The sequence below is a fragment of the Lampetra fluviatilis genome, chromosome 30 (assembly GCF_964198595.1).
Source record: "Lampetra fluviatilis chromosome 30, kcLamFluv1.1, whole genome shotgun sequence".
In the NCBI taxonomy this organism is placed as follows: Eukaryota; Metazoa; Chordata; class Hyperoartia; order Petromyzontiformes; family Petromyzontidae; genus Lampetra; species Lampetra fluviatilis.
Genome location: NC_136304.1, coordinates 12,576,520 through 12,598,857, shown reverse-complemented (window position 1 = coordinate 12,598,857; position 22,338 = coordinate 12,576,520). Strand labels below are relative to the sequence as shown.

At 50.1% G+C, this 22,338-nt stretch overlaps 1 protein-coding gene across 1 annotated transcript in view; it reads left to right on the top strand.

The window, feature by feature from the left end:
• Nucleotides 1–22,114, top strand: part of HAUS2 (HAUS augmin like complex subunit 2) — a 29,174-nt gene extending 7,060 nt beyond the window's left edge. The window contains exons 5-7 of the mRNA XM_078870712.1: nucleotides 18,990–19,122; nucleotides 21,003–21,111; nucleotides 21,712–22,114. Of these exons, the coding sequence (XP_078726838.1) occupies nucleotides 18,990–19,122; nucleotides 21,003–21,111; nucleotides 21,712–21,828 (359 nt within the window). The 3' untranslated portion in view covers nucleotides 21,829–22,114. The remainder of the gene's footprint in view (nucleotides 1–18,989; nucleotides 19,123–21,002; nucleotides 21,112–21,711) is intronic.
• Nucleotides 22,115–22,338: the final 224 nt, after the last annotated feature.

Here is a 22,338-nt window from a genome sequence, read left to right as displayed (position 1 = left end):
CAGCTTAGACGAGGTCGCCAGTGGTATTTGGGGACAGTGCAACCACGCCTTGTCACCCGGTTTCCACTAGAGCACATGTGCCCGACCCAGCCTGAGCCTCTCATTCGCCCTTTGGCGGAGTTCTGAATTCTGGATGGCCGCCTCCCGCGCCTCTGTCAATTTAGCGATGTTGAATTTGACATGGTCGGTCAATCTTGATTTAGCATGCGGCGTGGAGATCTGCAGCTGAGTCGCGACAGGTGGGTTAGCCTCGCGGCCGTACATTAGGAAGAAGGGCGAAAATCCGGTCGCCGCATGAGGAGCCATTCTGTATGCCGCCAAAACCCCCGGAATATGAAGGTCCCAATCGGTCTGGGATTCAGAGACCTGTTGGGACAGCATGGACGTGATAGTCCGATGCAGACGCTCCACCATCCCGTCAGATTGCGAATGATATGGGGAGGTACGAATTTTTTTCGTTTCCAGGAGCTCGCATACCTCGTGTAGAAGTTTACCCGAAAATGTTTTACCCTGGTCGGTCAGCAGCCGCTCCGGAGCACCTTTGTCGAGGACGTAGCCCTGGACAAAGGCCTCCGCGATGGCTGCTGCCGACTGGTTGGCGAGGGGCCAGGCCATAGGCCATCGCGTAAAATATTCTACCCCGGTCAATAGGTATCTATTTTCCCTAGGTGTAGCGGGGAATGGGCCCAGAATATCAAGCGCAACGAGCTCGTTAACCCGGAAAACTTTGATAGACTGCAATGGTGGGTTGGACCCCCGCGATGGTGGCTTCCGTTGCGCGCACTGAGTACACGACCCTAAAAGATCATCCACGTCCCTTGCCATGCCCGGCCAAGAAAAATCCAGCTGGAGCATGGCAAGGGTTTTGTGAGTCCCCAGGTGAAGGAGTCGCTCATGCGCAGCCCACACCACTCTACCCCTCAATGCGGAAGGCACCACCAGCTGGTGGCGGCGGGATCTCCCGTCCCAATGCATCAAAAGACCCTGAAATAACCCCCACGAGTCGACATTTTCCGCCCCCCGACCAACTCCCCCGATGCGACGGCGCAAAGCGAGGCGGGAGGTGTCCTCCATTTGGAGGCGCCCCCACTCCGCAACAGACAACCCCAGCAAATAATCCCTCCATTCTTGCTCAATAGGACCCGCAATCGAAGGCGCATCAGCGGCGGCCGCAAGGACCGAATCAGAGATCACATTCGGAGGTCTGCAACGCCCCGAACCCAGGAGGCAAGCGCACTCGGAGATGGGCGGAAAACGCGACAGAGCGTCTGCGTTCGTGTGGCGAACGCCCTTACGATAAGTAGTTTCAAAATCGAAATCTTGGAGAATCTCCAACCATCGAGACAATTGTCCCGATGGCTGTTGAACCCGCAAGGCGTACTGCAGCGCCGCATGATCTGTGCGGACGGTGAAATGTTGACCGTACAGATATGGGCGATATTGCTGAATGAAGTAAACGATTGCCAATAGTTCCCGAAGGGTAACACAGTACCTTTGTTCTGCCGGAGACAACACCCGACTGCCGTACGCAACCACATGCTCTACGCCCCCAACAACCTGCGAAAGCACGCCCCCAATGCCTGTGTTGCTTGCGTCTGTATCGAGCAAGAAGGGTTTTGTAAAGTCAGGATAACTCAATGGCGGAGCCCCCACTAGGGCGTCCCGGAGGGAGCGAAAAGCAGCCTCCTCCTCCTGACCCCAATGAAACTTGACCCCCTTTGATGTCAAGGCATGTAAGGGTTTCGCAATTGTAGCGAAATTAGCGACAAACCGTCGGTAATATGACACGAATCCAATGAAACTCCTGACCTCCCCCACCGAGGTGGGAGTCGGCCAGGAGCTGACACATTGCGTTTTGGCGGGATCTGTGGCAATACCTGAGCGTCCGACAATGTGACCCAAATACCGCACCGATTCGCGGAGCAAATGACACTTCTGGGGCTTGAATTTCAAATTAGCAGCCCGCATTTTGAGAAAAACGGCACGCAACCTCTGGAGGTGTTCATCGAATGTTTTACTAAAGACGATGACATCGTCTAAGTAAATCAAACATGAATCCCATTGCAACCCAGCCAGGACCAATTCCATTAATCGCTGAAAAGTTGCCGGCGCTGAATGGAGCCCCATCGGCAAGTGGTTAAATTGGAAAGGGCCGTGCCGCGTACGGAAAGCAGTTCGGTTTAGATTCATCATCCAGAGGGAGCTGCCAGAACCCGGACAATAAATCCAATGTGGAGAAGAACCGCGCCCCCCGCCAGGGCATCAAGCGATTCATCCATCCGAGGAAGCGGGTATGCGTCGGCTACAGAAATCTTGTTCAGCCGACGAAAATCGACACAACCGCAATGAGCCATCGTGTTTTTTAACTAAGACGATCGGCGTACCCCAAGGGCTGGTAGAAGGGGATATAATATCCGCAGCTAGCATGTCGTCTACGGCCGATTTGACATGATCCTTTTCGGCGGGACTCAACCGAAAAGGATTTTGGCGGATTGGCGCGCTGTCACCCGTGTCAATATGGTGTCGCAGCAGTTTAGTACAACCAATATCGTATTTGTTTTGACTAAAAACGTCGGAAAACTCGCGCAGGAGGATTCGAAGCCTCTCACGCTGTGAGTCGGACAGGTCCGATGATCCCTCACAAAGCGCATCCAGCCACCCCTCATCACGGTCCGAATGCGGTCGCGACGGAGGAGCGGCGCTCACCTGACCAATGACCGGTTCCTCACAGGGTACCGGCGACGCGTGCGCAAGCACGGTCCCTTGAGGAACCACAGCCGTTCGCGATCCCACATTGAGGACGGCGATTAAGGGGTCCCCGTCCCCTTTCACAATCGTCTGGTCCGCTATCAAATCGGGTCCGTTGACCCCGGCCCTAGATGGTCCCAACAGAACCCCCCGATCCCCAACGCCCTTAGCAAATGGTCGCCGCAGCCTAAGAGGCACGAGCATCTGAGCTCCCGGCGGTACGCGTACCGTCCTCGCAACCAGCGCCTGTACCGTCGCAAATGCCGTACGGACAGTAGCGGGGGAGGACAAAAACATCATACGTCAGCCCGACGGGAGATCGATGCAACCCTGGTCGACCAAGATATGAATCGGCATTTTGGCCAAGAAATCCGTCCCCAACAGGCACGGAACCGCCAGCGAGGAGGAGACCAATATCGGGCCGGATAATTTGATGTCCCCAATACAAATTTGCGCGCGGATCTGTCCGATAATTCCCAGCGAGCCCCCGTTAGCAGCGTAGCATGGAACATCAACGGGGAGCAAAGGACGGCTTTGAACGGGGAGAATGTTATGAATTAAATCGGACACAATAGTTGCCGATGCTCCTATATCAACTAAGACCCGCACCTCAACCCCATCAATATGCCCCACAACGACTGACGACCCCGACGACGCGGCAACAACGCGATGGGCCAATTCGGACCACTGGCCCGGTTGGAACGCACTCCCCAGCGTGGCACGTTTCGGCGCGACGACAGGCAATTTTTGACCCCCGTTCGTTGCAGTGCGTGAGTGTGTCACAGGTGTGTGCGTAGGCCAAACATGTGGGGTGCCACGACTCGCCGGAGTTTGCTGGTGAAGCTTGGGTAAAGGTGCGACGTTCAGCCGAGGCGTCGCACCGCGCTGTCGAGAAGCCCGGCATCCCGAAGCCACATGGCCCCGGAGGCCACAGTTGTAGCAGCGCGTGAGCGCCCCAGACGGCTTGGGCTGATCCTGGCGGCTCGGTCCGTCCCGAGCTGGTCGTCCCCCGGATCTCCACTCCATCGGGCGATCCACAGCGCAGACCTCTTCCGATGGGAGGGTGGTTGCAGCCACGGTATGCCTGGCCGCCGCCTTGCTGGCCTTGCGACGCTGGGACAGCAAGTTAGCGTGGATGTGCCGCGCGGCCCGCAGGGAACACATCTCCGTGTCGTCTTGCGCCAAGACAACAATGTACAAATCGTCCGCCAACAGCAGTATATTCTCTGCCACCATGGCGTCCACCCCTTCCTCGTCCATCCGAGGGAAAGCCGCCTTCGCCAGGGCCAGGAGAGCTGTGCGGTATGCCAGAGGCGATTCCTTGGCGCCCCGCTGGCGATCGTAGAACAGCTGCCTGCAGTCAAAAGGTGGTCCATAGACTGCAGACAGGAGTTGAAGTGCCATTTGCAGTGTGGCACGCTTCGCTCTTGGTGCCGAGGTGAGGGTAGCGAGGGCGTCACTGTCGAGCATCGCCGGTAGCGCGCGTAGTGCTTCGTCATCCGTCCATTGTGCTATTTCTTGGTGAGCGAGGAAGCGTCTTCGGAAGGCTCCCCAGTCACCGTCTTCCCCCACAAACTCTGTGAGGGGTGGTTATCGCTGCTGTAACGCGGCGTCCGCAGCCGTAGATCGCGCCCCGTCATTCCCGCCACTCCGCACAGTTTCTGCGGGAAGGGCGGGTGCCATTGGCGGTCGCTCTTCTGGTGATGCGCCGGCCGCTATTGACGACGTGGCGGCTTCTGGTTGGCGAATGTCGGTCACCTGACGTAGCCCGGCCCCGCCCTCAGCACCCACTGTACTGATGGCGGCAAATCCAACTTCCAGGCCCGTAGAAATGGCGGGAACCGGCGTCACGTGTCGTCCATCGTCGCCCCGTGCAGCTTCTCCAGCCCCCAGGCAAGTGATTTCCTCCAACGTGGCGGCTGCCGTGTAGAGTAGCTCCGCCAGGCGGGAGTGAGCCAGCCGTAGTCCGTCAGCCGACGGTCCCCACCCGTCCTGCCGTTGCGGTGTGGGTGGACTCGGCCCCGGTTGCTCGGATTCGCCCTCCACAATCTCGGGCTCTTGAGTCGGCCGAGGTTTCCTCCTCCCCCGGTTCCCTGGTACGAGCCGTCCGTCTTGTATCCATCCTTAGAAGACCACTTCTGACGCCAGTTGTAGCAGGTTCCAGGAGACTTGGACGACGTAGTTGGAGGCACACTTATTTATTAACCACAATGTACATAACAGGCCGAGATGTACAACACTCGAAGGGGTATCGGCCCCTTCACCCGTCTAACAGGGAGATCACACAATCTATGTCACGGCTAGCCTACTCCTAGGTCCTCCACTACACTGCTAGGGGAGGCTAGCTAAACCAGCTCTGGTTAAGCTGGGATTACGGCACCCTGAGTCCCCAGACCGGCTCTTACAAGAGCATTGGCTCTGGGCTCTTGGGGCCACGCCACTGGCTTGCCCTGGTCGGTCCTGAGAAGGACAGCGATCCAGGGGAGTCCCAGGGCCTATCTAGCCGGTCTTCTTGCTTCGCTAGTTAAGGCTGAACACTGAACCCCGAGCCCTCCGGCTCACCGCCTTATATAGCAACTCCCCCACTGAGGGGTGGGGCCGTGGAAGATCCCAGCGCCGTGTTAGCCCCCCAGGCTAAACGGTGCGGACGTGGATGTAAGCACCTCTTGGCGTACGGGCATAACCACGCCCAGTGTGTTTGTTTGCCCTCCGTAACACCTCTACATGTGAATGAGATTTAAATCTTGAGTCTTGAATTAGTAAACGCGTATTTTTTAGAAAACAGCACGGGTGGGTGAGTGAAAATCACAGCAGTTAAAACTTGACGTGGTTTATCACGTCCTTCTAATGATTGCTCAATCTGAATCCATCTTCTCCATTAAAGTTTTGTCTGTGTTTGTATATCTGGATGGCTTCATGAACAAATCTCTGATGGTAGCCCGAGAGTTTGCAGAGCACCTTGGTTTCGGAAAAAAACAATGTCATGTGTGCCCACAGCGTTGAAACAATGATCCGCCACCGCCGAGGTGTTGGTTCTACCGTGTTTCAAATCCGCTTTGTGAACTCCTGCAACCACGAAATCTCAATCATTGGAAGGACATGATAAACCACGTCAAGTTTTAACTGCTGTGATTTTCACTCACCCACCCCTGCTGTTTTCATTCACTAATTCAAGCTCATTGACATGGTAATTTTTCCAGCCCCCCCCTCCATCCCTGCACGCCACAAACACTCCCCCCTCCCCCCGTGAACTCCTGCAGCCACGAAAGCTATAAGTCAAGACTCAAGATTTAAATCTCATTGACATGCTAATTTTACTTAACAAAACCCCCTCCCCTCCTCCTCCCCTCTGCCATGCCTACATAAAGCCACAACAGCATATCATTCTTTCTCACCTGATGACGGACGCTTGTGTTGCGACCGAAACGTCGTGTTCTATTATTATTTTTACTATCTATGTGACTTTACTGAAAGAACCAGAGAGTATGGATTCCTGTAGTCACGAAAGCTTCAAATCAAGATTGTATTAATCATATCATAGAAACGTGAAGAGGGAGGGAGTCAATTAGAGAAGAAGATCTTGAGCAAGGAGCAACTCTGGCTCATCAGTGCTGCCTTGGTGTTGTCACAATCATGCGTTTCTTGAGCCATTTTTCAACCATTTCGATCCCGTCCGAGCAGAATATCCAGAAATGTTAGAGTTATGTCATCTTCCACTTCCATGGTGAACTGGATGGATGGGTTTTGCGAGTTGAGATGATTTAGAAATGCGTTCAGTGTATCTTTGCCATGTGGCTAGACCACTAATGTGTCATCCACATATCTAAACCAAGCAGATGGTTTTAGTGTGCTTGAAGATATTGCTTTTGTTTCGAAATCTTCCATGTACAAATTAGCGATCACAGGAGACAAAGGAGAGCCCATTGCTGCTCCTTTTGTTTATAGAAGTCACATTGCCACGAGAAATGTTCTTTAGACAGTGTTCAGCTAGTCTTGGGATATCTTTGGCTAAACCTTTGTTCGTTACCAGAGTATCGAGTAATTTAATTGGCTCGTTGACCGGAACCCTCGTGAACAGAGAAGTCACATCAAAACTTACGAGAATATCATTAGGGTTAAGCTTAATATCTTTGATTATATTTATGAGATGTTTAGAGTTTTTGATGAACGAAGAGGTCCTACCGATATAGGGCTGTATTTGTTTCGTTACATATTGTGCTAATTTGTACGTGGCAGAGCTTATTGTATTCTATGGGTCTTAATGGGACATCAGGTTTGTGAATTTTTGGTAGCCCATAAAGTCTTGGTGGTTTTGATGCCCTTGGTTTGATTAGGTATTGCTCTTCCTTGGGAATTTATGACTTGGCAATGATTGCCGTTGTTTTATGTTCCATGGTGTTGGTTTGTTCATCGAGTACATTTTTTATTTTATTATCATAGTCCTCACGGGGCATCACAACAGTTGATCGGCCCTTATCAGCAGCAAGAATTTGAATATCTTTATTTTCTCTCAATTCTCTTAAGGCTTTTGCTTCACTGAAGTTAATATTTGCTTTTGGCAATTTGCTGTTCTCAATCATTTTGGCAACCTCATGCCTAGTCATCTCAGCTTAATTATAGGGAGATGTCTAACTGCTGATTCCACTTAAGCAATGATCGACAGGGATTGTACAATGGGCAATAGAAAAGTTAAGACCTTTAGACAGGACTGAAACCATATCGCTGGATAATTCAACGTTAGTCATGTTGATAACTGTTTTGTTTATAAAATGTTCATTTTTAATTGAGAGTTGTTTGTTAGCCAGTCTAGCAAATTTGTTAATTTGGGTAGTGTTAGTTTTGTTAAATGCATTATCAGCTGATTGCTGTGTAATTGTGTCGATTATATTCCAGTGATCTGTAGAGACACTTACTATATTTTACGTGTGTAGTGACTGTACCTGTCACTGTGTGGTGCCAGGACTTGCGAAGTCACGGCCGGTAATGTCATTGCGGGCAGCCCGGGTTGCAGGCTGCAGTACCAACACTAGCGGTTGTTGGGTGAGCGCTGGTTAGCACGGGGGCACCGCAAGCAGTGTGCGGTGCCGGCTCCCAGTGAGGGAGCGATAGCGAGCGTCAGCCAGCCAGGGTTACTCTGGGGCATGATACTCTGGCTGACCTGTTGTCACGTGACCGGACGATACTGGAGGGGGGCCACTGGAGGCCGAGGAGCGGTCACGTGGTCCCGGAGAGCTCTCGGGAACATTCGAGAAGGCACTCGAGGAGCCTGGAAGGTGGGCGGGGCTAAGGGCGGAGCCAGCCGTAGCATGGTTAGATGGGTATTCGAGACCCGAGCGTAGGTTGTGTTATGTTCAAGATAACGTCTGTGACTCAGTTGGACTCGCTACACGTGTAAGGACATTAGTGATTTAGAAGTGTGACTTAGTTCACTTATATGTTATATATTTACGCGATCTAACCCAAAAAAACTCTATTATGGATGATATTGGTCGCGAAAGCCTACGTGTTATTATGCTTCAAGTGATTTTTTTTAAGGAAGATGTATGATCTTCACTATGGGAACCTCATTTGCCAGTAAAAATATGATAATTGTTTTTTTACCCTTCTATCTGGCAACAAAACTGACACCTTTTTACAAGGAGTCATGTTTGCAAAGACCGCAATACCTGCAGTCATAATACAAACAAAATAACATAACTCTGATAATGTGCACTGTCCTTGAAGTTGATTGGTCCACACCCGAGACAGCTTTCCTTAGAGCCTAGTCTCACATGGGTTGGACCAGATGACGCCAAAAGGCGCACAACTCAAAGACAATGCACCATCAGAGTATGAGAGCTCGGGGCAAGCATCTACACTATGGGAACCTCATTTGCCAGTAAAAATATGATAATTGGTTTTTTACCCTTCTATCTGGCAACAAAACTGACACCTTTTTACAAGGAGTCATGTTTGCATAGACCGCAATACCTGCAGTCATAATACAAGGACAGTGCACATTATCAGAGTTATGTTATTTTGTTTGTATTATGACTGCAGGTATTGCGGTCTATGCAAACATGACTCCTTGTAAAAAGGTGTCAGTTTTGTTGCCAGATAGAAGGGTAAAAAACCAATTATCATATTTTTACTGGCAAATGAGGTTCCCATAGTGTAGATGCTTGCCCCGAGCTCTCATACTCTGATGGTGCATTGTCTTTGAGTTGTGCGCCTTTTGGCGTCATCTGGTCCAACCCATGTGAGACCAGGCTCTAAGGAAAGCTGTCTTGGGTGTGGACCAATCAACTTCAAGGACAGTGCACATTATCAGAGTTATGTTATTTTGTTTGTATTATGACTGCAGGTATTGCGGTCTATGCAAACATGACTCCTTGTAAAAAGGTGTCAGTTTTGTTGCCAGATAGAAGGGTAAAAAAACAATTATCAATTATCATGTATGATCTTCTTGGTGCTTTCGGTAAAGTCACGTAGAAGGGAAATAATAAAAATAAAACATTATAAAATAATTCTCACGACGTTTCGGCCACAACGCAAGCAGCCGTCCTCAGGTGAAGACCAGTATAAAATTGTAATGTTTAATACAATGTATAAGGCAATATATAGTATCGTAATTGTATAGTGAATATAAAGCAGTGTGATTTACAGTAGGGTGGATAGAATAATACATAGTGTAATATTACACTATGTATTATTCTAAGGTATAGGGTGGTGTATAGTAATACAGTATATAATTTAATGTTGGGTTTGTCTATGGCAGCATATTGTACGGGGTAGACCCGAGTGATGTAGGGGAAAAAAGTTTAGCTGGAAGCATATTATATTTTTTGCGACATAGAATTGTAATGTATTACTTACTGTTAGTAGCTCAGCTTATTGGTGAGTATATTTAGTATACTGATGATACTATGTAGTTTATACTTTAGTTTTTTACGTGGTTGTTTAGTTACTGCAGCTACATACTATTAACTTTGCTTCCATTTATTAATGCTACCCTTATCCCCTCCCTTTGATGCTGCTAATGCTGCATAATGCACAGGCATAATATGACTTTGAAACCCCCCGCCCACCTACGCATTTCACAAGTAGTACTAATCGCATATCTGCATTTCCCATAAATATGCTAAATTCCTCTTGATATGCAAATTATTTTGTCAAGGCGCTCTCCCCTCTTCCAACCCAGCTTAAATATACGCTCCAAGCGTGGTGGTGTTTCATTCAGACGCTGTCTCCCCGACAGACCTGGTCTTCACCTGAGGACGGCTGCTTGCGTTGTGGCCGAAATGTCGTGAGAATTATTTTATTATTCATAATCAACGTTTTTGGGTTTAGATCGCGTTATTTATAAATGTGGCGTAACCCTCCACCACCCGACACGGCCAATCAGTAAAAAAGTGTCACGTTGACAAAAGACAAATATTTCACTGCTTTAGCCCACCGGTGTGTTGAAGCGTGAAACCACAACATTTACAATTTGAGTACGACGTTTCGTTGGTAATTGCATCCAGCATCATCGGGCAATTCGCCAGAATGGTGAGGCTCTGCTGTGTCTCCCGTTCTTATATAGAGCAGCAGCAGGGTGACGTCATCATTAACTCATTAACTCATCTGGTGCAAAGATTTGAGGGGGGGGGGGTTATTGTAATGATATACTAGATTGGTAATCAGGCTATTGTTACAATGCGAGTTGTAGATTAGTAATCATTTGGAATGTGTTTTATTGTGATTATGCTACATTAGTAATCAGTTAGTGTTTGTTTCCCTTATAAGGAATTGTAATGCATCTTATTTAATAATACGTTTCCAGGCCGCACTAAGCCTGTAGCTGTCTGAGCGATTAAAGTTATTTCTGTTTCTCTCAATTTCAATGGATTCTCTAATTAGTCTTTGCCAGTAGTAACTAGTTTAACACAACACTTCAACATTGTCAAAATCAATTGAGTCTCCCTGTTGGCATGCATGTTCTGCCACTGCCAACAGTTGTGTTTGCGATAGTTTAATATTTCTCTGGTGTTCTTTTAGTCTTACACTAACGTTACGCCATGTCTGTCCAATATAGCATCTGCCACATACACAATTAATCCGATATACACCTTCTGTTGATAATTTAGGTAATTTGTCTTTAGTGCACGTTACTAGTTGCTGAATTTTGTGTACTGTACCAAATCTTACTGTAATGTTTTGCTTTTGCAAAACACGGGCTAATTTGTCAGTTACTCCTGAGATAAATGGTATTTTTATTGTTTTAATAATCTGATCGCTTTCAGCAGTGTTGCTTTGCGATCGTGATTTGGCATTTAGTGCTCTGTTAATTTGAGCATTATTGTAGCCATTCTGTCTTAGTGCTTCTTTAACATGTTTAATCTCTCTCACTAGACTTTCACCATCTGACACTGTTTTAGCCCGATGTATGAGCGTCTTTATAAGAGAGGATTTCTGAGCTGGGTGATGATGCGAATCTGCATTCAGATAGGCATCAGTGTGCGTTTGCTTTCTGTAAACGCTGTGTGTTATTTTACCATTTAGGCCATGCCCAAGTAAAATATCCAGGAACGGGAGTGTGTTATTCACCTCCATTTCCATGGTGAACTGAATGGCCGGGTTTTGTGCATTGAGATGATTTAGAAAATCGTTAAGTGTATCTTTACCATGTGGCCAGACAACCAAAGTGTCATCCACATATCTAAACCAAAAGGATGGTTTTAATGTGCTCGAGGCAAGTGCTCTGGTTTCAAAGTTTTCCATGTACAAATTTGCTATAGCAGGAGATAAAGGAGAGCCCATTGCTGCTCCCTCCCTTTGTTTAAAGAATTCGCCTCTCCATAAGAAGTAAGTGTTATTTAAACAATGGTCAGCGAGTTTCGGAATATCTTTTGGTAAACCTGTATTCTTTACCAGTGTATCAAGTAATTTAAGCGACTCGCTCACTGGAACCTTAGTGAATAGCGAAATCGCATCAAAGTTAAGGACTTTAGAAAGGACAGAAATCATGTCAGTGGTTAAATCAGTGTTAGTCAAGTTCATTACGGTTTTGTTTTTAAATTGTTCGTTTTAAATAGGGATTTGTTTATTGTAAAGTCTAGAAAATTTGTTAATTTGGTTAGCATGTGTTAGATTAAACACATTATCAGCCGATTGTTGTGTTATAGTATCGATATTTTGGTGAGTTTTGATGTGATTTCGCTATTCACTAAGGTTCCAGTGAGCGAGTCGCTTAAATTACTTGATACACTGGTAAAGAATACAGGTTTACCAAAAGATATTCCGAAACTCGCTGACCATTGTTTAAATAACACTTACTTCTTATGGAGAGGCGAATTCTTTAAACAAAGGGAGGGAGCAGCAATGGGCTCTCCTTTATCTCCTGCTATAGCAAATTTGTACATGGAAAACTTTGAAACCAGAGCACTTGCCTCGAGCACATTAAAACCATCCTTTTGGTTTAGATATGTGGATGACACTTTGGTTGTCTGGCCACATGGTAAAGATACACTTAACGATTTTCTAAATCATCTCAATGCACAAAACCCAGCCATTCAGTTCACCATGGAAATGGAGGTGAATAACACACTCCCGTTCCTGGATATTTTACTTGGGCATGGCCTAAATGGTAAAATAACACACAGCGTTTACAGAAAGCAAACGCACACTGATGCCTATCTGAATGCAGATTCGCATCATCACCCAGCTCAGAAATCCTCTCTTATCAAGACGCTCATACATCGGGCTAAAACAGTGTCAGATGGTGAAAGTCTAGTGATAGAGATTAAACATGTTAAAGAAGCACTAAGACAGAATGGCTACAATAATGCTCAAATTAACAGAGCACTAAATGCCAAATCACGATCGCAAAGCAACACTGCTGAAAGCGATCAGATTATTAAAACATTAAAAATACCATTTATCTCAGGAGTAACTGACAAATTAGCCCGTGTTTTGCAAAAGCAAAACATTACAGTAAGATTTGGTACAGTACACAAAATTCAGCAACTAGTAACGTGCACTAAAGACGAATTACCTAAATTATCAACAGAAGGTGTATATCGGATTAATTGTGTATGTGGCAGATGCTATATTGGACAGACAGGGCGTAACGTTAGTGTACGACTAAAAGAACACCAGAGAAATATTAAACTATCGCAAACACAACTGTCGGCAGTGGCAGAACATGCATGCCAACAGGGACACTCAATTGATTTTGACAACGTTGAAGTGTTGTGTAAAACTAGTTACTACTGGCAAAGACTAATTAGAGAATCCATTGAAATTGAGAGAAACAGAAATAACTATAATCGCTCAGACAGCTACAGGCTTAGTGCAGCCTGAAAGCGTATTATTAAATAAGATGCATTACAATTCCTTATAAGGGAAACAAACACTAACTGATTACTAATGTAGCATAATCACAATAAAACACATTCCAAATGATTACTAATCTACAACTCGCATCGTAACAATAGCCTGATTACCAATCTAGTATATCATTACAATAACCCCCCCCCCCCTCAAATCTTTGCACCAGATGAGTTAATGAGTTAATGATGACGTCACTCTGCTGCTGCTCTATATAAGAACGGGAGACACAGCAGAGCCTCACCATTCTGGCGAATTGCCCGATGACGCTGAACGCAATTACCAGCGAAACGCGTTCCTGAACCGGTTCTCCCTGATACACTGCTGCGGCTCGTCGGTGTCCCGTGGGTTCTCCAGCCACCCCGGGGTGTGCGAGGGCCCCAGACCGGGTGGTCTGGGGTGGCCTTGCTGCCGGAGGGTGGGGGAGCCGCGGGCGCTGTGGGAGGAGTGACCCAGCTGCAGCGAGCACATGGAGATGGAGACGGAGTCGCGGCGCACGGCACAGCCTGAGGAAGACACCCGGGGCGCTGCGAGAGACCGTAGGAGCGGGGCGGGCCCGTCTGGTGCGAGGGTGACGTCGGGTGAGGCGCAACAAGGGAAGAGAGTGGGGGGGGTGGAGGGGTTGGGGAGCGCGGGGAGGGAGGAGCGGGGAGGAGAACGAGGGGGAGCGCCGGGAGGAGGGGGTGGGAGTACCCCCGATCGGAAGGGGGAGGAAGGGGCAGGAGAGGCGCCCGCAGCCCAGGGGCCGGGAGGGGGGCAGTGGAGAGAGAAGACGGCGGGGGTTGGCCCGGTGGGTGCGGGGAGGCCCGGCGGGGGAGCGGGGAGGTGGCGCGGTGGAGCTGGGGCGGGCCTGACCCCGTTGCAGGCCAAGAGGCACAATTGCGTGCGGGTCGAGTTTAAGGAAGATGTGGAAGAGGGGGTCACCCTGGACAGGACGACCTCTGTGAGGTCGGTTGTGCTGGGAATGCTGCAGGTGGAGGTGGAGGACTTGTACTGCCTGATTGCCCTGCCGGGGGGGAGGGCATTCGACGTGAGCTTCACCACCAACATCCTGCTGCAAAAATTCCTTGCCCGTTTCGAGGAGAAGGCGGGGGAGAAGCCGCTGGCGTCTGAGGACGCGGTTGCTATCGGACCTGGAGACGAAGGTCGTGACCGTGTTCCTTTATAATGAAGCGTTGCATGATCAGGACGTGGAGGTGTGGCTGCGGCAGCACTGTGTGGTCCTGTCGGGCTGCAAGAGGGTGCTGGATGCGGCGGGGATATGGACGGGGGCCAGGCAGTGGAGGGTGCGTCTGAAGACGGAGGGGGGGGCACTGAAGCATGTCCCGAGTGCTCTGAACATCGGCGGAAACGGGCTATGTGGTGTACGCGGGACAGCCCAAGCTGTGCAGGAGGTGTGGGGGAGGGGGGCACCTGGCAGCAGCATGCGTGGCGCGCGTTTGCTACAGGTGCAGGGCGCTGGACCACACGGTGGAGGAGTGCGGGGAGCCAGCCCTTTGCAACCTGTGCGGCAGCAGAGGGCATTTGTACAGGACCTGCCCAGAATCCTACGCTAACAGGGCGCGGGCATGGCGGAGTGGCCAGGTGGAGGAGGCGACGGAGGCTGCCGGACGGGAAGCGGGCCGGGAGCGAGAAGGGGAAGGGAAAGGGGAGGTGGAGGAACCGCGGCCCCCCGAGGAAGGTGAGGGAGGGGGATCGGCGGAGGAGGGAGCACCACCACCACTGGAGGGGGCGGAGGAGGGAAGGGGAGACGGCAGGGAGGGGGAGGGAGGGGGATCGGCGGGGGAGGGAGCACCACCACCACTGGAGGGGGCGGAGGAGGGAAGGGGAGACAGCATGGAGGACTCGGGAACGCCGCTGGGGAACTGGTCGGAGGTGACAGGAGAGGAGGGCGAGGTGGGGCAGCGGGTGGAGGAAGGGGCGGATGAAGCATGGGAGGAAGTGGGGGGGAGGAAAAGGAAGCGGGACAAGAGTCCTGATAGGAGCTAGTCCCCAGGAAGACACGAGCCCTTCAGGATCCGCGCCGGACTCGGGAGAGTCGGGGTGGAGGTGGGGGGAAGGGGGGGAACGTTTGATCGTTAGGCCTGGCGGACCTGGTGTCGGTGAAGGGGAGGAGGAAGTTAGATTCCTCTTCCAGGGAACTGAGGGAGCTGATGGGGACCTTTGGGATGGTGGATACGTTCAGGAGGATGCACGGCACGCGGCCAGAGTTCACGTGGGCGGACAAGAGTGGGGGAGCACAGTCACGCATTGACTTTATCTTCGTTTCCGACAAGGTAAATGTGGGCAGCGCGGGGGTGGAACCTTTTCCCCTCTCGGATCACAGAATGGTGGTGGCGGAGCTTGTGATCCCGGGGGGGGTGAAGAGGGGGAAGGGCGTGTGGAAGATGAATGTGGGCTTGCTGGCGGAGCAGGAGTTGGTGGAGGATTTCAAGCGAGCGTATGCCAGCTGGAGGACGCTGCAGGTGTGCTTCCCCACGAGGGTGGAGTGGTGGGGGCATGTAAAGTGTAGGATCAGAACGTTCTTTCAGTGTTACAGTAGAAGAAAGGGGGGGTGTGTAGGGATTTGAGACAATGGAACGCTAGGTTAGAAAGGCTGTATGGGCTGCTAGGGCTAGGGTTCCCGGTGGGAGAAAGGATAGCGGAGATGAAGGGGAGGGTAGCCTCAGTCCTGGAAAAGAGGGCTAGGCAATTAGTGTATAGGGCGAGGGTCAGGGCAACAGAGGATAGGGAGCAGTGTACACGTTTTTTCCTTAAGGCGGGTAGGGAGGGAGACAATGAAATGAGGGAGCTGGTTAGTCCTACTAGGGGTAGACAGGTGACGACGGAAGGGATGATTAGTGTAGCGGAGGACTTTTATGGGGAGTTGTATAAAGGGAAAGGGATAGATGGGGGGCGGCGGGAGGAGCTGCTGGGAGCATTGGCGAAGAGGGTTGAGAACCCGGAGGCGCTAGGGGAGAGGATTCAATGGGAGGAAGTGGAAGGGGCGGTGAAGGGGCTGAACAAGAACAGGACCCCAGGCCCGGACGGGATCCCGGCGGACTTTTACATAAAATTCTGGGAACTCCTGAAGGAGGATGTTGTGCAAATTTGTAGGGAAACGTTGGAGGAGGGGCAGGTACCGGACGACATGCAGGAGGGCCTGGTGACACTGATTTATAAAGGGAAGGGGGAGCGTAGGGACCTGGGAAGTTGGAGGCCAATAACCCTCCTGAACGCGGACTATAAGATCGTGGCAAGGGTGGTGGCAGGGCGACTGGGGAAGGTGGTGGGTGAGGTGGTGGGGCCGGACCAGACGTGTGCGGTCCCGGGGAGGAGGATCGCGGACACTTTGGTGGTCTTGAGGGAGGCGATTGAAGGCGAGAGAGAGAGGGGGTGTCCGTTGGGGATCCTAAGTCTGGACCTGGACAAGGCCTTCGACCGCCTCTCTCATGAATTCATGCTGGCGGTGATGGAGAGGATGGGGGTGTGCGGGCCCCTGGTGGAGTGGGTGAAGCGACTCTATGGGGGGCTCAGGGCCAGGCTCCTGATAAATGGGGAATGCTCCGGGATCATCCCAGTGGGATCGGGGGTGCGGCAGGGATGCCCGATGTCCCCAGTGCTATTTGTCATGTGCATGGAGCCGCTGGCGCAGATGATAAGGAATGACCAGAGGATTGGGGGGGTGGTAATACCGGGGAGCAAGGAGCAGGGAAAGGTGACCCTGTACATGGACGACGTGGCCGTGCTATGCAGGGACGTGGTATCGGTATGGAGGGCAATGGAGGGGATGGGGAGGTTCTGCGCGGCCTCCGGATTGAAGGTCAGTGTGGGGAAAAGTCAGCTCATGGTTTTTGGAGACCCGAGGCTTTTCGAGGGTCGGCCGCCGGAGCTGAGTCTACAAACAGAGGGGATAAAGATACTGGGGGTGTTTTTCTGTGGGGATAGGATGGGGGAAGGTAACTGGGAGAAGGGGGTGAGGAAGGCAAAGGGCTGCCTAGGTAAGTGGGCTGGGAGGCGGCTCACGATGGCCGGTAGAATTATGGTGGTTAAAACAGAAATATTACCACCCCTAAACTACTTGGCGCAGGTGTTCCCGCCAGGTGGGAGGGAGGCTAAGGCCTTGACCACGGCGATTTTCAGGTTTATCTGGGGGGGAGGGATGGAGAGGGTGAGGAGGGCCGTGGTGTGTCTGCAGGTCCAGAATGGGGGGAGGGGTGCCCCAAATGTGGGGTATACCCTGCAATCGACCTTTGTCTGCAATGCGCTGCGGCTGTTCTTCTCTGCGGAGCCGCGGGGCAAGGCAGCGTGGTATATGAGGTACCGACTGACGTGGCGGTTGCGGGGGCTCGGGATGACTGAGGCAGGAAGGAGCACCCCTTTGGACTGGCCGGGGGGCTGGGTTAGCGACGTGGTGGGGAGCTACGTCGGGCAGCACGGCCTGAGCCGGTGGGGGGGTCGGTGGGCCCCCAGGGAGGTGCGGGCTGCGGCGGAGAAGGAGGAGGCCTGTGACGAGGTGGCCGGTGCGAGGAGGGAGACGCACGGGAAGATTTGGAGGAATGTGGCGTCGGCAGTGCTCACGAAGGAGCAGCGGGACCTGTCATGGCTGGCTGTCCGAGACAGGTTGGAGACGCGGGGTTTCTTGTACAGCCGCCAAATGGCGCATACCCCCAAGTGCCCGAGGGGCTGCAACGCGGATGAAACTGCGGCGCATGTGATGGTGGCGTGCCCTTTCGCCCAGGAAGTCTGGAGGAGGAGTAAGCCGTTGCTGGCCCGTTTCGCTCTATCAAGGGTGACGGCACGGGACGTCATGTGGGGAGAGCTGCGGGGGGTGGGGAGGGAGGACAGGGACCGGGTGTGGGCTGTAATAGGAGCGACGAAAGAGGCGCTGTGGAAAGCGCGAAAGAAGGGGCTGGAGGGGTCCCTGACGTCCCCGTTGGAGACATGCTATGCTGCGAGGAGACTGTTGGAAAGGGTGGTAGAGATGGACCAAGGGAAAATGGGGCGCGAGGCCGCAAGGGAACGATGGAAGTGGCCGCTGCCCAGGGTGGGCTAGGGCAGGGGGGGGTGGGAGGTCCTCGCCGGCATCCGGGGGGTGAAGGTGTGCGTGGCTGGAAGGGGAGGCTTCCCCTCCGATGCTGTGGCACGGGTGATCCCGGCCCAGAGGATGGGTCGGTGACTGAGCGGGACCTTTAGGGCACGAGTGAGGGGGCGCCCCCTCGGGATTCGGTTTGTTTTTCGGTTTGTTGTCACCGCCGAGATACTGAATAAAATTTAAAAACCGCAATTACCAGCGAAACGTCGTACTCAAATTGTAAATGTTGTGGTTTCACGCTTCAACACACCGGTGGGCTAAAGCAGTGAACTATTTGTCTTTTGTCAACGTGACACTTTTTTACTGATTGGCCGTGTCGGGTGGTGGAGGGTTACGACACATTTATAAATAACGCGATCTAAACCCAAAAACGTTGATTATGAATAATATTGGTCGGGAAAGCCTACGTGTTAAACTTATTTTATTATGTTATATTTTTATTATTTTATTATTTCCCTTCTACGTGACTTTACCGAAAGAACCAAGAAGATGAATCCCTGCAGTCACGAACGCTTTAAATCGAAATTTAAGATGTATGATGTTAAGGGAGGAAACAATGTTCCAAAACGTTGGTGCTGCAATGGCAAAGGTTTTGTTCCCTATTCCCATTGTTGCTGAATATGTTGTTGCTGATAAAACTGTATGGTTAAGTGGGACATTTGTTGAAATATATTTAACTTAAAGAATGGGGAAAACAACATTCTAATTACCCATTTTCAACAAGTACTCTGTGCATGGTAAGCTGATGCAAAGAGGCATGATGGCTCTTCGGAAGCAGCAGGCAGAGAGCATTGTTTGTGAACGTGTGCAATTGCAGTGCAAAAGACAAAGAAGCTGCAGCGAATCAACGGGGAACTGGAGGGGGTGCTCAAAGAGCGGCGTGCCCTAACACAGCGGCTGCTGGAGCCCACCACCACGGCAAGCGTCGCTTTGGACGCAAACTACCACAGGTGCCTGGGCAGAGATTGCACGGGGAGTGCAACAGAAGAGGGGTGGCCACGAGTTTGGAGTGAGGATGCCTATGGTTTTATGGGGAGAGGGCAGCACACGACGTCCACACAGGAATGAGGAAAAGAGCCAGCTTGAGGATGTGGCTGTTGAGAATGTTAGCTTGACAATTATATGTTGTACTAGCTTTACTACCCGGCTTCGCCCGAGAGGATTCTCGTTTTGGATTAATACACGGCCTACGCGGAGGGTGGGGGGGGGATGCGTGACGTCAGTAGGCACACTGCGTGACACTGCCGCATGCGGGTGACGTCACCGCTCACTTGCTGTGCAAAATATATCCATTATTGCGCCCCCCCCCCCCCCCAAATACAAAAGTAATTTTTATACTTTTTCCATTGTGTACAGTCTGGAAGCTACCCACATGCCAAATTTCAGGGTTGTTGCATGTTGGGAAGTATGCTAAACATTTCGAACAGACACACATGTTCACAAATTTCCCTTTTTTATATATATATAGATGTTGTTTGAATGTCATTCTTTATTACAGGCTCACCAGCAGTGGTTCTCAACTTGTTTTGGACTGAGGACCCCCTGCAGCCCACGATAACAATGTCACAGAATTATAATTTTGTGATAGCTGTGTTCGAAAGTCATGAATGCAGAAGGGAAGATACAGTAATACCTCGATATACAAAGTAAATGCGTTTCTGGAGCTTCGAATATTAAATAACTTCTAACAGTACTAGGAGTATACGTTCACAGCCTTTATAACTTACCATTTCATACTGTAAACACATAACTTATGATTCATATTGGAAACAAAAACTATTTCTATTGAAAATAGTATTTATACTGTACAGTATTTAAATATTTTTTACTTAGTATACTGTAAAATATATTCACACTAGTATAGCCTTCGGTGCAGTCATAAGGTTGTATTGCCCACCAAACACTATAGCTCCGTACATGGCTTTGGTGGGAGAGGGGGTGTGGAGTTAGTTGTAGGGAAATCTTGACTTAAAGCTTTTGTGACTGGGTCTTTTGGTAAAGTCACATATATAGGTTCAAATATAATAACAAAAACTATGATGTTTCGATCGCAACACAAGCGGTCGTCATCCAAGCTTGTGTTGCGATCGAAACGTCGTAGTTTTTGTTATTTTCTTTGAACCTGTCTACGTGACTTTACCGAAAGACCCAAAGAATAGTTGTAGGGAGCGTGTTGATTGGCCAAGACGAATGTTAACAAGCATTCTATGAACATCGCGATGCACAACGCTCAAGAATCCAGATCTTGTTATTTTAATATGATTATTTAACATGATCATTGTTTCTAAAATCAATGTTGTACCTTTACTTACCGCGTCTATCATCTCACTTACAATAGGAGTACGTTGGCGTGCACCCATTGATCTCCCCGCCCTATCCCTCCCCCCGTCCCCTCCCCCTCCTCTCTATATTTAAGGGACCGTCACAGAAACGACCATCTCTTTGTGCCGATTTGTGTCCTCTCTCTGTGTGCCGTTGTGATGTCTGTCTGCTTGTATGTCGGTCTATAGTTTTCTAGTTAGATTTTTGTTGCTATTTCTTTTATGCATGATGATGATTGCTTGTGTTGCAATCGAAACGTCGTAATGTGTTGTTTTATTTTGATTTATTATTTTATTTTTAGACGTGACTTAACCGAAAAGAACCAAAGAACCTTTACTTATGTTTACAAGATCAGTTGTTAAAGCAGTTCCACTGTGTGTACAAACAATTAACTGCTGACATAAACCAATTGTTCTAACAATATTGGGATTGCAGCATTCTTGACAGGATTGGCAGGGCAGCCATGATTCTAATGACGATTGCTATTGGCGTGCTCTGGTGGTATTAGGCAAGCAGTGGAGCTCCTGAGTCTTGTGAGCCGTCTCCTGGCCGATCTGGAGGGGAACGTGTCCCTTTTGCACGAGGTCAATGCCTTTCACATCCAGCACAAGAAGCTGGTGAGAACTCCTGTCCCTGCCACGGTTGAGCATGGGACCTTGTGCAGCTTTGTACCCGTGTTCCTTTTCCTGTGCTGTGCTTGTGCACAGTTCACTTTGCCGGCTGAGAGAGGAGAGTGGTGATTGATACGTGTGATGTTATGGCCATATTCTTAACACATGGGGGGAGCGGTGGCCTAGTGGTTCATGCATCGAGCTTCAAATCTGGCAGCGTGCGTTCGATTTCCCTCCACGGATAACACCAGTGGTGAGTAATATCCCCATGGTCAATTCGGCCCTAAATGAGTAGTGTGGCATGTAAACATCCACACTGGGGAGACAAAGGCGGCTAGGAGTGGTCCTAGCCACACCACTCTTTCATGTGCCTTGATGGCCTGCATAATAAATGCTTGCTACTCTAACATTTGCCCCAACAGTCTGTGTAGTTTCTGCAGGAGATTTTTTACCACGTGTTTTACAAAGAAATTTGCATTGAATGTGCATACGCCGATTGGCTTGTGTAAATAACACGTTCACTCGTGATGGAAAGCCAGCTCTTTACAGGTGGTGTTAACAGAATAATATTGCTCGTGTCTGTGACTGTACCACTTTCTTTTTCAGAATGAGGAGTGGATGCAGCTGAGTTCGTCGGCACAGCTCCGGGAGGAGGCAGCAAGAGCCTTGCTGCGACTGCAGGATGGAACGCAGTTGCTTCACAGCGCCACTCGCCCACATTGAACAGAATCTTGACGGCATCGACCCAGCGCCCCTCAAATATCGGATGTGCGCTGCACTTAAGCTCCCAGCACCAGAGCTGTGGAACTCCTCTTGTAGTAAAACTGCTAAATACAGAATACCCTACGGTTGGGCAAGGACACCCATAGCTGCCAGAGCCTAGGTAATTTTAGCATTACCAGAGGCAGATAAACTTTCAGCCAGTCGATGGCACTACAAGCATGGAGAGGGTAGTGCTCACTTCTCAGTGACCTTGCAGCAACCAACCAGCTCACCTAGAGGTGATGCACAACAATTTAAAGGCAGTACAAATTAAAAATAAATAGACATTATGTTGCATAATATTACAAATACAGACTTTGCCTGCATTGACTGCTCAAGTGAAATAACATTGAAATAAAACTTAACAATATTATTCTGCCATCTAGTGGTGTTTTATATCCATTCCAAATGGCAGTGGTGTGATGGCAAGAGTTTAGGTGGTACCAGAGATGCCAAAATGTAAGCTGACAT